Genomic DNA, 19551 nt, shown 5'->3' with positions numbered 1-19551 from the left:
CATGGTCAAGTGCCTCTGTGATCATGCCTCTAGTACGTGCAAAAGTTCACTTTGCTTTTTTTCATACTTGTTGATGTACCTTAAAACAGACAGCCTGAAGTGCTTCTCCTTCTGGTTGTCGACGTATGGCGTTGTTGATCGTAATCCTATTTGCATCCTGAAGCGAAACCATTGTTCCCTACGGCGCCGGATGTAACAGAGCTGGCAGAGATTTTAGCGGAAGGACTTCATCTACCCGTATGCATATACCCCATTCTGTCATTTACTCGTTCGATATCTGTATAAATGTAATTGTTCTGATGAACACAGAGAAAGATATTTGGAAGAAATATCAAAAGAAATGTATACAGATTTGAAACAACAATGTTGGTTTATGTACGCATGCAGTCCTGAAACAACAATCCTCTCAATTCTTTCTCACTTCCAGACCAATGGATTTGTGGTTAAGACCATTAAAAGCTTAATGTTTTGCCATTTTACCCAGTACTAACCTCACTAAACCCAACCCTAAAATCTGATTGGCTGTCAGGAATGTTTCCCAGGACCAACAAAATGGTTGACTTGAGAACTTGGCAAAATCATATCCACTATCATATTCACAGTGCTGTCAGAGCGTTTTACAGATTTATGTGTGTTATATTGGTTTTGAGAGTGTGGATGTGAATTTGTCAAACGCAAACAAAGCGCACTGGATTTTTTAAAGCACACGTGACTTGACCCATCTGACATTCTTATTGGTCACCGGATGCCTAAACTGGAGTTGCACACTCCTGTACTGAGACATTCTGTGTTAAACCGTAAACATGAAATATTGAGAAGAATATCCCATCACCCTAAAACTAAAACAAACCACCACAGCGCAAAGAAACGGCAGAGATTACAGATAACTCTTTATTTGCAAGACCTGGGTCAAATGTATTTGGTATTTCCATCTGGTAATCCATCATTAACCGAGGGAACAAAAACACTACGACATTTCATGCAGTATGTACTTGCATGATGTTCATCCGCTCTATGAATTTGGCTCAGAACGATCTATATTAAGTTACTGTAGACATACATTGGACGCAGGTCATGTGGTAGATGAATAAAAGCAGCCCCGATTGTACACACCACACGTAATCACCTTCTCTTCCTGTGACCGATCAATGACACACAACCACAGACAATGATGTTAGAAATGACAAATGATAAGATTAGTGTGAACACAGTACACATGCACAAATCAATAACAATTTAATAAACAAATACAATACATTAACAACAGATCTACATTAACACCAAGCATCAATAACCAAACAAAACTTTAGACAAACACGACAATCGTCCTGTGGGAGATGATGCAGAATCACATCTCTTCCCCCAAATCCAAAACCTGTCACAAATCGAACCCTTGACCCTAAAACAGCGGTTCTCCACAGGGGGCCTCAAGATGACTAATATTTTGAAATGAGACAAAATGAGCATTGAAATATATAGAAAAAACTAAAAAATAAGATTTTTCTTATTATTTGGCCATTTTCACAATGAATACATTTTCTTCTAGTTAATATGTCAAGCTCTAAATTTTTTTTTTTAAATGGGGGCCCCATCAGTATGTATTAAATATTGTTGAATACAATGGGGAGTCTCGGAGTCAAAAAGAATGAGAACCCCTAAAATAATTACTTAAAGTAATGTTTTTTTTAATGTCAGTTTGATTTCAACTGCCTTTAGTGGCATGTAAATAAAAATAAGATCACATAGTCACAATATAATGAGAACAAAGTGAAAATAGCAAGAATAAAGTTTTAGCAATGTAAGATTAAAGTCGAAATGTTTGTGACTTAAGTCAACAAGCATCGTAAGTTTAAAGTCAATCAAAACATCATGACTTTGTATTGCGACTATATTCTCAGAATATTACGACTATATATTTTATGTGGCTTTAAATCGTCATCGTAGTCTGAAATACTGAAATTACTTTTCATTTAAATTATGATAATTGTGGACTCGTTTATGCACATTTACATTATTAGTAGCTTTGAGTAATAAGGTATGAAGGTATAAAATGAGAAACACATTTTATATGTATTATAATACTGAACTGGAAATAAATCTATTACCTCTGGACTCTTGCAGTTTTGAGGAATCCGCTTGTCTGAATCCTTCGTAGAAAAATAACGTGTGCATCCTCGATTTAGATACTAGAATGATAAAAACGATAACATTAATTTGACAAAATTTATGAATGATTTAAAAGCATAAAAGGTCTAAGCAGACAATCAAGAGCAGTTATTAGTTATTAAGCACTTCATATATTAAGAGATGTCTTAAGAGAGTTCATCCATACACATGTCAAAATAAAGATATGCATTTTTAAATGTAAATATAGTTGATTTGAATGAAAGGTGTGTTGTATCTGTCGGGTGGTGTGGACTGGGAGATTCACACACCCTGAAAGCGTTTGGAGAGCTGAGATGAAACTTCTGTTGGATTTCTTCAGACGCTCCAGCACAAAGTCTGTAGAAGATGTGATAGTTTCTCTCCTCCTGACCCTGCGTGCAGATACGCGACTTCTCCAACAGGTAATGAGACACAAAACCTCCGACCACTGCATTCTGGGAAACAAACCGGCACAACTGAACGTGTAACTAATTCATTAACATCAGTGCTCTCGTATTGAAGAGAGTTGTTTGTGCTGCACACCTTTTGATTAAAGTGAATCTCCACAAACTTCCCAAAGCGACTACTGTTGTTATTTCGGACGGTTTTGGCGTTCCCGAATGCCTCCAGCAGCGGGTTTGCTGAAATGATATTAGAAAAAGTAAACAATCTTTTATTATGGAGGTTATATTATAGTAAATAGTAGATTGTACAGTATATGTTAAAACTAATAGTAAAACACAATAGTTAACATGACTTGACAAAATACAATACATTTACAGCATTAAATAATTTAATAATTATTATTAGCGATGCACCGATACCAAATTTCTCCACTGATATCGATGGACGACCATTACCGATACCTATTCTGAAGATTGAATACATATTTCTTAACTTTCTGAATGTTATTAATTAGGGATGAACCGATGTATCGGACACCGATATTAACCAGCCGATATTGGATTAATTTAACATCATCGGCATNTTAACATGACTTGACAAAATACAATACATTTACAGCATTAAATAATTTAATAATTATTATTAGCGATGCACCGATACCAAATTTCTCCACTGATATCGATGGACGACCATTACCGATACCAATTCTGAAGATTGAATACATATTTCTTAACTTTCTGAATGTTATTAATTAGGGATGAACCGATGTATCGGACACCGATATTAACCAGCCGATATTGGATTAATTTAACATCATCGGCATATCGCCAATAGCATGAAAAAGGCCGATATCGATGGTTTATTAGGGCCCTATGACTTCCGTGATGCTGAAAACATGGATGGAAAGTAGCAAACACGCCAGAAAGTAGAACTGAACCGGTTATAAAATTCAAATTGTGCTATAAATAGCGCTAATAATTATTCAGCTGCTGTTTAAATATGCAATCTACTTGTTATGCGTGTGAATGAGTGGTGTGGTTTCGTGTACTGTAGTGGACTTTTTAGCGCTACTCTAACACTGGGTTCACACCAAACGTGAATTAAGCGTTTTGCGCGAGAAAATTACATACAAAGTCAATGCAAAGTCTCGTATAGACGCAAACTCACGGCAGGCGGTGCGAATGACGGAATCGGGCGGTGCGGCGAAGGTTGAAAATATTTGTCATTTCGTGTCACTCACGCGAAAATAACGAACTTTTCCCGCAAGTAATAAAGAGCGTGGAACGCGATTGTTTGCGTTTGGTGTGAACCCAGCATAAGGGGTCGATCAGACAGAAAGCGTTTTTTAGCTGTTAGCCTCTTTTGAATTGTTTTCAGTTGGTAGGGAGCATTTTGCGCGCTGCTAATGCGCTCCGGGTGGCTCACGTTTTTGCCGCCTGCTGCGCGCACCTTGCGTTTTTAGCGGAGCGCTCCGAGCGCCTGAAGTTGAAAAAACTCAACTCTCATTTGAGAGAAGCTGCTGTCAAACTTTGCGGCAAGCAATAAAAATAAAAGTGCATCGTCAAAATACAAGTCCAGTTAACCACATGACAAAACTGCTACTAAAAATGTACAAAACTAGTAATTAAATGTAAGTAGACTTAAAATAGCAAAAGAAAAAAAACGTAAGATGTAAGATACTGGTTTATATTAACATAGTTGTACATAATGCTCTATTTGTATGGATTTTTTTACGTAAGGTTCAAAAACACTGCAGTATCTAGATTTTTTATTATAGTTTGAATAAATGTTGTTGTATAGTTAAGTATATTTTCATGTGGGTAAAAGTATATTACTTTTATGAAGTAAAAAAAGGACAACACAGAATCCAGAAAAATAAAAACGGAAATATGGAATTTGGAAAAAAATAAATAGGGCCTTAGTTTATTAATTAACTGCATGGAGGCAATGAGTTGCATGTCTGAATAATCCAATGTTTTTCTCTGAGCAAAATAATTAAATAGCAACAGCAGCACAGACTTAATTTAAGTTTATTAAATAAATGTTCCATTTTAAGTCAAATATGAGGTAATGTTGTTAATAAAAGAAATATTGGATTGCAAAAATCACCTCTGTAGATTGTCATGTTGTCTTATTGTATTTTTATCTTAACTTGTGCCTCTCTTAAAATGTTAAATGGATCCAATTCGTGTTCAGTAAAATTAATTTAATGCAGAAAAAATTAGCTAGTATTGTATAGTACTGTATGCAATTGACCAATATCGGTATCGGCCGATAGTTGTTTGTTAAAATCGGTAATCCCATCGGTGCATCCCTTTTATTAATTCATATAATGACTATTAATATTGAACATCAAACTGGCGATGTTTCTTAACATTTTTTATATTCAGAGCACAAATTCGTTGCATTTTCCTCTTTTGATTGACAGGATATATCGGCCCTGATCATAGGCTGTTTTTAAACTATCAACCGATAGTTTTAAAAATTGCTTTTATCGACTGATACCGATTATCGACCAATATATCGGTGGATCTTCAATAATTAACAATCATTAATTGGTTCATGTTAATTTTAACATGCACAATTCGAGCATCAAACTTGTATGGTAACATTGTTAATTTACAAGCATGTATATTTATAAATTCACACAAAAATTTACAAAATGCTATAAAAACATTGCTCCTGGTAATGTAATTCTAGAATTCTTTCATTTCTACAATCTATAATTACAGGATTTCTTTAACTGTGAACTTAAAAACAGTACAACCATTGAAGCAAACCTTCAACTATCCTCTCATCGATGTCTTGACCTGTACCATAAGATGTTGTTAAATACCTAGAGAGAAAAGAATAAACATAAAATATATTTCATTCTTAATCATTCCAAAATGATATAAAATAATACTACCATGATGAAATATCTACATAAACCTATATGAAATTGTAATACTTCTCTCATACAGTAGATGCAGTATATAATTGTGTATACCTGAGAACAAACTTTGTATTTTCAGTTTTTCCTGCTCCTGATTCTCCAGACACGATGATGGACTGACTCATCTTCAACACTTTCATGTCACGATAGGCTTTATCCGCTGGACACACAAAATACACAATCATTCATGAATATTTACATTACATGGTTATTTTTATAGATGCGTGTTTATCGTAATGGACGTTGGCGATCATTTAACAGAAATAGTGTTAAACAACAATAATGTTAAACTCCTACAGAAAAGAAAGTTAATAATGAAAGGTAACCTAACAGGTGGATTGTTAGTTAGAAATGTACAGTAGTCATGCTGAACCCTTTGATCAGTATATGTGGAGAGATTTGTGAACGGGTGAATGCAAAAAAACATCTCCATTTAGGAAAATGTGCTCAGCAGTACAGGCCAGTATAAATGAACACACATTTACATGTGGGTTTGTACAGGCCGGGTGTATGAAGATTGTTATGAACGCATATACCTGTTGAGGTGACGCTTACCAATTGCATAGACGTGAGGTGGAAGAGTGCCCAGTGACCGGCCCCGGTACTGTTTAATAGCCTCTGGAGAATACAGTTTAGGAATCTCATAATATGGATTGACAGCGATCAGGATGTTAGCAACAAATGTCTGGAACACAAAATAACCATACACTGTAGAAAAGTGACTAATAAATGCATTCATAAACATCTTACGGTACATATATTATAAAGCTACAAAGGTCCTCTGGTATACATAGTGTCCAATAGTGTTCTGTGCTGTTGCTTAGGTGTTACTAGGGTAGTCTGGATGGTCGCCCGGGCGGTCTAAGTGGTTGCTAAGGTGTTGCCTGCTGAGTTTTTATCAACAGCTAGCACAAAGTATATGATTTTAATATATTATTGATATTATATGTGTGTGTTTATAAAAATGTTATGAATACAATATGATTATATAATAATATTATTATAATAATAAACTGAAGTTCAAGTCAGAAAATTAATTCGAAATAAATAAACTACAACTGAATTGAACAAATGAAATAACATAAATTCAACTTAAACAGCAATATAAAAAAGCAAATAAATAATAAAATGACAAAAGCACATAACAAAATGAAACAAAAAAATCAAAATTTTAATAATAATATAAATAATAATAAAATAACACTGGTTGCTAGGGTTTTAGGGACATGTTAAGGTTATGCAATATTGACATTCAGACCAAATGCGAGTAAAAAAATATACTTACATATATCTTATCTTTACTGTAGCGCACGCGGACGTTATTCAGAAGCGTGGCTTCATTTAAATACATCAATGAGCCTGTGACACAGACAGCACATCATTAAACCTGACACATCACAGCTGACGTGTGTCTGAGCAGTTGATTCATTTCATACTCGTACTCACAGTTATCCTCCACGTGTTTGGTGACATCATCCTCAGCGGGGAACACTTGACTGACAGGAGCTTGAAACGCCTGGAAATCACAGCAAACATCTCGACGTTAAACATACAGCACAGGAAACACGTGCTAATGGGTTCATGCTCATATGTGACTGATTTCCAAACATCGTTCTTGCACAGTACATGCAGCTCTCTGACTGGTTGCTAGGGCGTTGCTACAAAGGCTTAAAGATGTTTTAGCTGGTTGCTATGGCATTGCCAGGCAGTTTTAATGATGGGTAGCCCAGCTTGTTTAGGTACAGGTGTCTGGAATCATGTAACTCATGCAAAATGTTTCCAATCTCATTGTGTTACGGTGTACGCTGCATTCTTCAATAGCAGGTTGTTAATAAAAGAAATGTTTTTGCTAAATCAGTCCTGTTTTTAACAAGGTTTAAATCTTTATGCGTTTCATCTTTATCTTTCAATCCTGATATGAGACAGTAGTGTACACACGCACACATACAGTGGTAGCGTGTGTGAACAGACAGCCCATTGTGCCATCACAGCCTGGCGACATCACAGCGCACACACATCACGTGGGTTAGATGTAATACTACACAACACTCTGTCCGGTCAAACACACACACACACGGTTCTCCTGTAATGTTTGTAAACCCCACAGAGCGTCAGACTTCATATGAGGAAGATGATGTTTCTGCAGCACATCTGAAAACACAACATTTAAATTCATCCTGAATGTACACCGCTCAAAATCTTTCCACGAAGAAAGTGAAGTGAGTGAGTTCAACATGACGTATTGAAGTCGTATGATAAATGACATGTTTGCTTTGATATCAAGAAATACAGGTTCAGTGAAATGCCTCATAATATACAAAAGCCCATATAACTGTTAGTTAATCCTACTCAAGAGTTTGAAATCCTCTGATATCTGACAGTACATGCTTTATATACACACCGTTTTTCTGACTGCACTATTCATAGGTGTGTGTTTAGGTTAAATGATCATTTCCGTTCTGTGAACTGCTAACAATATTTCTCCCAAATTTCAAATCAAAATCTTTCTATTTGCGTTTATTTGCAATAAACAAAACTGGCGAAATAACAGAAAAGATGCTCTGTATTTTTTCAGACCTCAAATACTGCAAAGGGAACAAGTTCAGATTCACTGTTAAGCAACACAGCAGTCGTTTTTCTACATGTATTTAGGAAAAGTAAAAAAAAAAAAAGTTTTATGTGATAAGCTGGATTTTTATCAGAGTTTTCATGTGTCTTGGCACATTGCTGCTGGATGACTTTCTGTCACTCCTGAGGTTTGATTTCATTGAAATTCAACAAACACTGGACTGAAATGACCACAATACATCAAGAAATCAAGATTAAATAAACATTTGCAATGCTCTCCTAATTTTTTCCACAGCTATAAACTAAAAGATTCAAGATTTTTATTTGTCACATACACAGTTATATAAGTAACTTGAAATGTGACAAACTCTATAGACTGTACAAGAATAATAAAATATAAGATCAAACTAAAATATGAGGTAAAAAACGATTAAAACAAAAAATATAATTTAAATCTAAAATCTAGGCTTATGACTAAATAAATGTAAGGAGTGGGAGGGAATAAAAGAAATGAAATATAATGTAACGGTGTAATGGAAAAAGGTCAACGGAGAACAGTGTATTGAAAACTGTAGTAACCATTTTACCATAGTAAGTCAGTGGTTACTATGGTTTTACCACAAATGAAACAACAAAAACTACAGTTACTATAGTCAAACCATATTCATGTGTTCTTGCAGCTTTGGCGCTCAAGGAACTGAAGGACATTTTCATGTGAGGCGTAGTGAAATCGCCTCCTACAGAATTTTATTTCGACTCTTATTCAACATATCTGCTCATATACAGTATATCATTTTAAGGATTCTTGAAGACTTTTATTTGAGCTGAACTCTACAGGATGGTGGCCCTCCAGAAGTCTAAAGACCGACTGTTGATTGTTTATGTCATTAACCTACAACAGTTTATTTTCAACTAACTTGCCTTAGTCGCTTTGCCACAGAGAACATTTGTGTGTGCTGTTTCTGACCTTTCCTCTCTGGTTGAGAGGTTCAATGGTCAGACTGTTGGTACTGATGTCTGCAATCCTGCCCAGCTGAAACCCCTCTGTAGGGTGGGGCGCCCACACCGGCTTCCCATCATCCATTTCACTGCTGAGGAATAAAACAAATCCGTTATCATTTATAAAGAATGACACTGATTGAACAAGAAAGAGGAGGGCAATGAAACGAAAGAAAGAAAAACAACTGTCAATAAAACCAGTGACTACATCTTAAAAAAAAAGAAAATGGCGTTGTACAAACGTTAGAAGGACGTTATACACTGACCGAGCAGCTTAGTAAAAACATCTGTACAATTATGTGTTTATTCAGCCAATCATGTGGCAGAATTGTAATACAGATATAATATTGTAATATAGAATGTTTGGTGTCAGACGGGCTGTTTTAATGTAGGTGAATGCTGAACGGTCTCCACAGTTTATTCAGAATGTGTCCAAAACAAATCAAATGAGAAACACTTTATTTCTTTGGTCTATTGTCTTCTGTTTTGAACAACAACTTGTTGTCAGTAAGCTGCCAGCTGTTTGTTTTGGGATGACTGATCAGTAGATATTGTACATTGTGTTTTTGCTGTTTTGTACATTGCCTATTTCTATATTATTGTATATTATTTTTTTTTTTTATCATCTGTGTTCTGTCCTGTTGCTGTCTTTCTGTTGCACTGTGGAGCTTCTGTCACTATAACAAATTCCTCGTATGTGGAAACATACTTGGCCAATAAAGCTCATTCTATTCTATTCTATTCTAGACAGACGAAGCACTTCTGAAGGAAGAGAGCACACAGAGACCCCGCAAACCACAGACTCTAAATCTTTTAGCACGACAACAGTCCAGAACACGACCGAGACGATGAAGAATGTGTGTTGAATGGACCTTTACGTTAACAACCAGGACAAAGCTAATGCTGAAACATCGTTACATGCTTTATAACCTCATTGCATCGCTGCCTGTATAGTTCAATAGTTCGCAACACAAAAGAAGATATTTTGAGAAATGTCTCAGTGGTTTTCTGTTCATACAATGGAAGTCAAGGGGGTTCGGTGTTGTTTGGTTATCAACGTTCTTCAAAATATCTTCTTTTGTGTTTTGCAGAAGAAAGAAACTCATACAGGTTTGGAATGACAAAGTCGACGCAAACTCCTCAGCCTAGCATGCATACTACAATGTTTTTAGTCATTTCGCAGGAAATTGTTTTGACAATGCTACATGCAAAACTTTTTTTTGTACATTGTTGACAAGTAAAATTACTCGAAACTGCAATGAATTCAACTTTGGAACCCCCAAAAATAAATCACAGATTTACTGAATTTTTTAAATGACTGTTATGCATTAATATGACATACAACACATGACCATATTAAACAAATAAGAAAAGTCATTATATTTCTTCATTTATTTGTTAAATAATGCAATACTAAATGTCCGAGTAGATAAAGTGAAGTCTTGTATTATACAACACAAAAACATAAAATCATTACATTACACTTCTCAGCTGAGCGATGCCAATGTGACATTCTTGTCATTTCAGATTTAAGGTTGGGTTTAGTTTTATATGTTAGGTGTGACCTGTCTGACTAGATCTATTAGCCACGTCACATGTCTTCACACTAGAGCAAAACTAACCCTCTCTCTTTCTCTCAACAGGTATTGTTCTGGCTTTTGTTGAAACTAGTAACTTTGTATTAGCACCTATTGTATTATTGCTCCTGTATGTCATATCGCTTATTGCTCCATAAACTCTCTGTAAGTCGCTTTGAATAAAAGCGTCTGCTAAATAACTAATGCCCGGTTTCACAGACAAGGCTTAAGGCTAATCCTTAAGACAAAAATGAAAGTTTGAGCTGTTTGAACTGAAAACAACATGCCCTGAAATATCTTAAAATATGCCATTGCCATTGTTTTGTCTCTAGATGCACGCACACCAGTAATGTTGAAATGTGAAAATTTTCCTCGCACATTATAAAAAAAACCGATCACATTTGCAAACATTTTGGTCGCAGTCTAGAGCCCTGATAATTTAACGAAGGGTTAGTCCTGGCTTAAGCTAAACCCTGTCTGTGAAACCGGGCCTAAATGTAAATGTAAATGTAGAGCAGAAACGTCACATTCACATCAAAATGTCAAAACTGAAAATGACTTTATCCAGAATCACATCTGAGAAATGCTGTACAGTATAGAGATATATGGAAGGCAACAAGCCACGTCTGAATCTAAGGTGTAACTGAGTGATTCTCACAAAATCTTGGTTTCAAGATGTCAAACATGATTTTCTTAAAAACACCTGCAACAACACATTTTTTATTCATTAAAAACAAAGTATGACATGTTAAATCATTTATTTCAAAACTTTTACTGACAGTTTAACACAAATTTGAACATTATTTACAAAAAAGGCCTTAAAAATTCTCATTACAGTAATCATTTAAAGGGGTCATATGGCGTGAATACGTGTTTTTCTGTGTCTGTGGTGTGTTATAAGTTGCTCTTGCATGTTTTATACTCGTATTATTGCATAAATGAAAGTGTGGGAACAAAAGATTCATTCTATCTAAAAGCGAATGTTCACCCAGACCTGCCTGAAACGCCTCGTGTATCCACACCCCCACAAATCTACGTCAGTTGGTGGTCTGATTTGACTAAGACCGCCCAAATGTATACTCAAGTAAGGTGGCGTACCTGTCAGTACAATTGAAGAGGAACCTGATGTTCCAAATATGGTAAGAGGCGTCACATTTCCTTCACACGCTTGCAGTATTCCACCAATCACTACGCACTGGTTAACTGGCCAATCACAGCACACCTCGCTTTTCAGAGCCATGAGCTTTGTTAAAATTCTGCGCGTTTCAGAGAGGCGGTGCAAAGAGGAGATACAAACATGCACGGTGTGTGTGAAAATACAGCGTTTTTGAACCTTAAATCCTGAATACACATTGCGTTACATCTAAAACAAACCATAATATTCGTTTTAGCCGTGTCATATGACCCCTTTAAAACTGTCAATCCCGTAGCATGTTTTGCAAAAGCGAAGCCATGATGCCCAAGCAAGTTTTTATTAATCATACATAATAAGACATTAATGAAGTATATTTTAATATAAAATTACACACGTCACATTTTTTAAATGTGGAAAACTGTATCGGTAATGAGAATGAAAAAAAGTGGTGTAGCCTACACAGCGTGACAAGAGCTTACGTTTTTAACTAAACGTCTAACTGTTAACCTTTCAAGACAGTTGAAAGGTACTGGCAGATGTGTTTCTTAACTTAAAATCAAACTTATTAAATATCAATGTATAATGCACTCAGACAAATCGAGATGCGTTTCGGCAGGGGTTGGCAACCTGCCACTATTGGCACGCTGAAAGGAAATCAACGGCACGCCAAGCACATGCAGTTAAATGTTATATTAATTCCAAAAGTAATATTATTTGTTTAGTTTATGAAAATGTTTAAGTTCCTATATGACAAACTTCATATTAATCCTTATAATCAAGTTTAGTTATAGTTGTCGCGTCAGGCATTAGCGCTCATGCAGTTGGCGCACAGCCAGGTGCTGATCGAGGAAATAGTGCCGCATAATCTTTTAAAGAGGTCGGTCTGTATGCACGTAATGTTGTGTGCCATTTACCAACCTTACTTTGAAACTAAACACGAGACGATCATTGAGATAAGAGGCGCGATGCGGCACCACAAAACCTGCCTGTAAAATATGTTTTAAACACGCAGACCAAGAGCTTGGCAAAGCATCCCGACCCGTTCAAGAATTTAAAAAACAACAGGTATGTGCTTGATAATATCATTAGCCTTCAAATATACTGTAAAGAGGGTCGCACACGAGACGCAAATAATGTGCCAAAGTTCACCGAGTAACTTATTGTCACGACTGTAAAGTTTATTGAGCTTTACTGGATCTGTGCAAACAGCCCATCGTTCCTCTTGAGTGTTGCTGTATCATCATTTCCTGTTATAAACCCATTTCACACTACTACATTTCACGCAGTCACACATAAAACTGAACAAAAAGTAGTTTTAGATGGAATATATTGTGGAATATAAGGAATATAAAACCCAAACCTGTATACATTTCTTTGATCCGGTGAACACAAAAAAGGAAGAGATTTGGAAGAATTTCAGTCTCCAAACAGATCTCATCCGCCATTTACTGCCATGGTAGGGAAAAATAAATACTATGGCAGTCAATGGGGGATGAGATCTGACATTCTGCCAAATACCTTCCTTTGTATTTAGCAGAACAAAGTATTTTATACAGGTTTGGAACAATCTGAGCGCGAGTAAATGATGACAGAACCTTCATTTTTGGGTGAACTATCCCTTCAAGAAAGTATTACAGTAATGAAAGTCTGAATCATTAAACATGACTGAACACGATCTTGTCCGAGACAGACTACTATACTCAGACAGTTTGGTTATCAAGCACAAAGATTTACACGTGTAAACTACATCATATGTAAGTGGGCGGAGTAAACGGCTTCTTCTGATTTCACGTGACACTACAGAAATAAGACGTCATGATGAACATCCATCCATGAGGTGACTTTACTCACAGCATTACATTTGTCATTCACACCCACGTCTGTCTGATCTTCATCCGATTCCTCAATCACACCATCAATCAACTGTATGATTGGATTACTGATGGCATTTGGAGAAGAAGAAGGATCACGTCAGATGCAGTAAACGAAGTTTACCTTCGTGTTTGTATTCACTCGGAGCATTTTATCACAAGCTGTCTTGTTCAGTCAATAGAAAGTCCTTTCATGATCTCGTGTGCTGTGACAGTGAGCTCAGATCTGTGCGGGTGGGAGAGAGACGTGGCGTGGGCCTGCAGTCGAATAACTCGACACAAAACTTTCTGCTGTTCACATCTCGACTCACACTGGACGGGCTCCTTTTACCCTCCGTTCTCTCTCTCTCTCTCTATTCTCCCACTGCCTCTCACTCGCCCTCTCTTTTCTGACCCCATCTCTGTTTCTCACTCTCTCATCAAAAAGAGTGAGAGAGGAGAATCAAGAATAAAAGGAGCTGGTGCTGCTCTCTCTCGCTCTTTGTGTCTCTCTCTTATTTGACACTAGATTTTCCCAGAGGCCTAATGATGACGCATTGAGTTACAGGCACAGAACAATGTTCAGTATAATCTGTTAAAAACACATTCAACATACATGCGCATGAGCTCACACACGTTACACATTTCACATGGGAAATGAACTGTAATGTTTTGACAGCACTCCAGAACGGCTTTGTTGGAAAAGTTTGGGCATGCTTTTTAAAATGATGTTACACGATCGTCACGTTAAAAGAATAAACATCAAAAGAGCAGAACGCAAAAAACGCCTCGCTAACGTATTTGATAGAATGCGATTTTAACCACTTAACCCTCATTATATTATTATATAGAGATGTAACGATTCACTCAGCTCACCATGCGATTCATTCACCGTTTATTTTTACAAAACGAGTTGAGACAAATTAGAAATGAACAACTGCCCTTGTATTATTTCTCAAATGCTGCACATTTCTTTGTTAAATAAAAATACCTTTAATGTCAAATAACATAACTAAACTACAATTTTAAAACAAATTCCAAATCAAATAAAAAAATGAATAACATAAAAGTTTCTTTAATATAAGCAAACTAGGATTTTGTGCTTTTCTTGGATTTTTTTACAATTAAGAAACATCAGCATATTCATGTTTTCCAAGTTTGCAGTAAACACAGCTTCCCCTGCTGTTCAAAACATGCACTGCGATTCAAATAACATCTCAACCGGCTTGAATCCTCACATATTATAATCGATAATCATATTATATTATTAATACTTCACATTAATGACGCATTCACCAAACCTCTCCTTCGAGACTAGGGGTGGGAATCACAGGGTACCTCATGATCACGATACCAATAATATCACGGCGCCACGATATCACGATTACCGGTATGTTGCCCGGCAATTCTGCAACGATACATCACGATATCGGCCTAACTATGAAAACCAAATGCCCATGAAAAGGTTAAGTGCAATATTTGTCTCTATTCAAGTCCACAAAACTTTTTTCAGTAGGTAAATTAATAGCATATTACCAACATGAGTAATATTTCAAGTAAACTAAACATTTTATGCTTAAATTAAATAAGTTTGTTCACGTTTCCCTCATTTGCGTGTTAAGCGCCAGCCAGTGGAGCCATGATGTAATAACGGAGCGTCTTGTTTGATTAATTAATTATTAAAATATCGATATTTGGCGCAGCGTATCTGGTATCGCACGGAGAAGAACGACGTCGATACATATCGATCTATTATCACACCCCTATTCGAGACTGTGAATACAGACCAATAAACCCAAACTAAACCCAAACTTAGTCAGGCTTAGAAGAGAAAATGATGATCCTTTGCGACTGTCTCTTTATTTACATAACATACGACACAGGAGAGCCGCAAATAGCCTTACGGTTTATTGTAAAGGTGAAAGAGAAATGCTGAAAGAGAAGCAGAGACAGTGAAAGTGATGTGGTGAGTCAGAGGGCCGGTTTATCTAGTGTAGGTGCAGTCAGCTGTATTATAACAACAACACAACAGGTGGAGTTCAGTTCACTTTATGACACGCTTTCATGAAACATCACATTCGCCTTCATATTAGATCCATATGAGCAGAAGAGCGTTTTCTACGAGATTTTTCTCGGTTTAAATATTGACCACACTCACAGGTCATACTCTCCGACTAAAGTGGAAGACCTCGGGCGGTGTGCAGTATAAAGTTAATCAGTGCCAGACGTTTCTACATTATAACACACACTTGACGCACGAATGACCAACAAACTTTACTACTAACTTTACTACATTTGTGGCAGCTTGTAGATGCACTTTGTAAGGAGGCGAAGAATGCTTAAAGATGAAATCATTGAATATATTACGGCGTATAACTCTGAACTGCTCGCTGCTTCCTGAATGAGCTGCAGTTGGAATGATTATCCAGCGTGCGGTTTGAACCATGAAGCTTCAGTAAAGTTGGTGTGTGAAAGCTGCGTCATGAAAATCTCAAACCACTCCGAGCGACAACGGAGAGTTGCCATGACATTCATCCACTCGGGGTGAAAACATTTGAATGCTGTCAGGGCGGAATAAATACAGCCAACGGCATAAAGAACTGGACGTCGAAGAGGCCTTGTTTATGAGAAAGTAGACAACAGTGTGCATTTCATGAAGGGGTTAATTTAGTGCACTGTTTCTTCTGCTATCTCGGAGGTGATACTGACAGCTCTGTCAGGTGTACTGAAGATCATAAGCTCCGCCCACTCTCATTAGGGTGTGCACTTTTTGTTACGGTGTCAATCACAATAGAAGTCAAATATTTTGTCATTCATAGGTATGCAGAGTTATGTAATTGTTGTTTATTGTGTTGAATTGTGGCTTAATAAGTTAGAACCCGTATAAGCCTGAAGTTCAACTAAAAGAATCGTAATAGAAGAACAGGTGCAATCCCTTAAAATAAATTGGAATACTATCAAATATCATTTGTTTTACGTATTGTTCCGTTTTCAGCCCAGCGTGTGACCAAGAATAACTTTTTTTGCAATTTTGTTACGTGCTTTTGTCATTTTATTATTTGTTTTAACGGTGCTATTTAGGTTTAATTCATTCGTCTTTCGGTTTAGTTGTGTTTTTGTTTCCATGTATTAATTTTAGTGTCTCTGCTCGAACTTGTGTCAGATTCTTGCAAAGGCAGCATTTCTAATTTCTGTTTAGTTTAAGTTTTACGAATAATATTTAGGCCTACATTTCATTTGATGTCAACAGACGTGTTTTAATAGCTTTCGTTCATGATGGGGATAAAGGGACAGTTCACCCAAAAATAAAAATTCTGTTATGAATTCCTCAACCTCAAGTTTTCTTTGTTTTGCTGAACACGAAGAAAGATATTTGGAAAAATGTAAGCAACAGAGATTACTGAGGCATCATTGACTACCACAGCAGAAAATACAGTATTTGTTTGTTCTGTTCAACACAAAATTAGATATTTTGAAGAATTCAGGACAAAAAACAGTTCTGGGGCACCTTTAACTACCTTTGTAATTGTTTCTACTATGATGGTCAACGGTGCCCCAGAAATGTCAGTTGCTAACATTTTTCTAAATATTTATCTTTGTGTTCAAGACAACAACGACATTTATACAGGGTTGGAACAACTTGAGGTTGAGGAATTCGTGACAGAATTCTCATTTTTCCCTTTAAATAATTGAGAGGACTGAGGAAAAACAATGCTTATTACAGCTAACGCAGTATAATTTATCTTTATTTTGATAGGAATAGATAAACATGTTAGGCTCATTTTATATAACCGTTACCATAGAAACAAGTTACATTTAACCATGTAAATGAGGCATGGTTTACAAGTGCTGCTTACGATGGTCTCATTACAAAACCCACAGTAAAACTGGAGACACAAAAACTATGACAAATTTAAAAAAGAACAAAACATCTCCTGAGATTTACAGCCAGGACCTGATTCTGCAGCGAGCTATTATATTCCTTCCCTCTATTCTGTTTCAATGCTTTCACTCTGACCCCGATGACTGAGTCTATGAAGTGTGTCAGCGTATTTTAACCCATTTAATGAGGCGTTAACTTTATTTAAGTGCATTTTTGTACTTGAATTCAGCAATATTTCCTTTTATTGAAAGACAGTTGTAGAAGTGCGCTAACCTTTCCCACATCTTCATGTGGAATATAAGGCTTCAAACATTAACATGAATGGGTTGTCTTGACAAGTGTTTCTTTTCTAACTACACAAAGCAAAAAATTGCTCATGGAACTAAGAACATGTTTGGAACAGCAAATTTTGCATATTACGATGATCTCTGTAGATAATCTTTATGACATCACAATACACTTAAACAGGTAGTGCGGTCTGAAAAACGGGACGTCAATATGGCCACACGCTCATCACAGCTAAAACTTCAGAAATATATTTAAAGGCATCAGGGTTGAGTCATGGGCAGCCCCACCTGTTAGGTGTGTCATTGTGGTTTCTCTGACACACACACGCACGCACACGCACGCACGCACGCACGCACACACACACACACACACACACACACACACACAATGTTTGGCTGTGGTCTTCTCATATTTCTCTCATAATGGACAGACAGAGAGCAGAATAGTATATCTGCTTGCGTCCACTTGTGGTCAAATGATGTCTGAGACACCGGCAGGTGTGTGACTGACTGTCAACCCGTTTTAGGACGAGTGTGTGTAAGTCAAACGCCCTTTGCTCTATGGGAACTTTTACAGCTTCTTGTGACACAGCGGAATGTTGAAATAATGGCTACGAAAACCAACTAAACGTGCATCTGAACATCTTATAAATGTTCAAAGCATTCTTTGGCATTAGTCGGAAAGTTTGACGTGCGAATGTGGTCAATATCATCTCTGATCTCTCACAGCATGGAGCAGTGCACCGAAGAGAAGTCTGGAAGTCAAAGTTCGGCTCGACTTGACATTTGAATGCCTTACACAAGCACACCGACATTTGCAAGGTAAATGAGGTCTGAGCGAGCGCGAAATATATGAAGGGAAATGCATTTCTCATGTAAAGGCCTAATGACGAGTTTCACTTTAAGCTAACATAAAGGAACAGACTAGAAAAGATGCTATTCAACAGCTTGACGTGCAAAGCTCGAGCATCATCTGATGACAGCGATACGTGCCCACACGCGTCACTCCTACAACCACACAAACACGGTCAAATAAATGAAATAGCACACGTTAAAAGAAACACACTGATGCTGGAAACGACTTTCTGCTTTTCATTCGCAATCTGCACAGCTTTCCTTTGGGAAGCTAACAATGAGTCCGTGTTCGGATGACCTGAGCACAAAGGTGAAAACACGTACAGGTGAGGTACAGATGAAACTCACCTGCGTCGCGCTCTCCGCCCGTACAGTCTGTCGCTACTGTGCGTGTGTATATACACATGAACTGACTCCCGGTCCCGGTGTCCCGGATGTTGATCAGCCTTCGGCTCCTGGGATGAAGTCCACCACGCTCCGTTGTGACGTCACGCGCGTCCATGGAAAGATCCACAGGCGCGCATTCACAGTTGAAGCGTGCGTCAACGTCGCCGCCATTTTGGACCGGGCAAGACTGCACCGTAGACACGTAAAAGTGAACGGGGAATGCGGCGGTTTTTATGAATTAAAGGCAGGCTAACGATTAAATGATCTACGTGGAACGCAAAAAAGTTATGTCTCCACTTGCATAGTTGAATTTAGATAGTTAGACTTGGTACTTTTTATTGACTCACGGAATTGCGAATACTCGGGCGTGTAAAGCAGTGAAATGTAAACATTTTTGTGCTTTCAATTCAGAAAAAAAACACCGTTTCAACGGCAGTCTGGCCCGGTCCAATTTGGCGTCGCTTTTTGCGTATGGCAGAAACAGACCAAAGCGCTCAATGCATGGAAGGGTCCACCTTCGTTGGT

At 37.2% G+C, this 19551-nt stretch overlaps 1 protein-coding gene across 9 annotated transcripts in view; it reads right to left on the bottom strand.

Moving 5' to 3' along the window:
- Positions 1-19121, bottom strand: part of myo6a (myosin VIa) — a 36963-nt gene extending 17842 nt beyond the window's left edge. For 5 of the 9 annotated variants that reach the window (XM_057352545.1, XM_057352546.1, XM_057352547.1 and 2 more), the window contains exons 1-9: positions 7560-7676; positions 6932-7001; positions 6771-6844; positions 6041-6170; positions 5540-5645; positions 5331-5386; positions 2689-2786; positions 2436-2600; positions 2106-2186 (exon numbers count right to left, since the gene is read on the bottom strand). In XM_057352545.1, the coding sequence (XP_057208528.1) occupies positions 2106-2186; positions 2436-2600; positions 2689-2786; positions 5331-5386; positions 5540-5645; positions 6041-6170; positions 6771-6844; positions 6932-7001; positions 7560-7661 (882 nt within the window). In that variant the 5' untranslated portion in view covers positions 7662-7676. Of the gene's footprint in view, positions 1-2105; positions 2187-2435; positions 2601-2688; positions 2787-5330; positions 5387-5539; positions 5646-6040; positions 6171-6770; positions 6845-6931; positions 7002-7559; positions 7677-9020; positions 9145-18987 lie in introns of those variants that run through there. The other 4 variants (XM_057352551.1, XM_057352554.1, XM_057352552.1 and 1 more) reach the window with 1 other exon arrangement.
- Between the last annotated feature and the right edge of the window lie 430 nt (positions 19122-19551).

Source organism: Triplophysa rosa, linkage group LG15 (genome assembly GCF_024868665.1).
Source record: "Triplophysa rosa linkage group LG15, Trosa_1v2, whole genome shotgun sequence".
NCBI classification, from domain to species: Eukaryota; Metazoa; Chordata; class Actinopteri; order Cypriniformes; family Nemacheilidae; genus Triplophysa; species Triplophysa rosa.
Note: the sequence above shows the minus strand (reverse complement) of the source record. Positions and strands in the feature narration are given on the sequence as shown.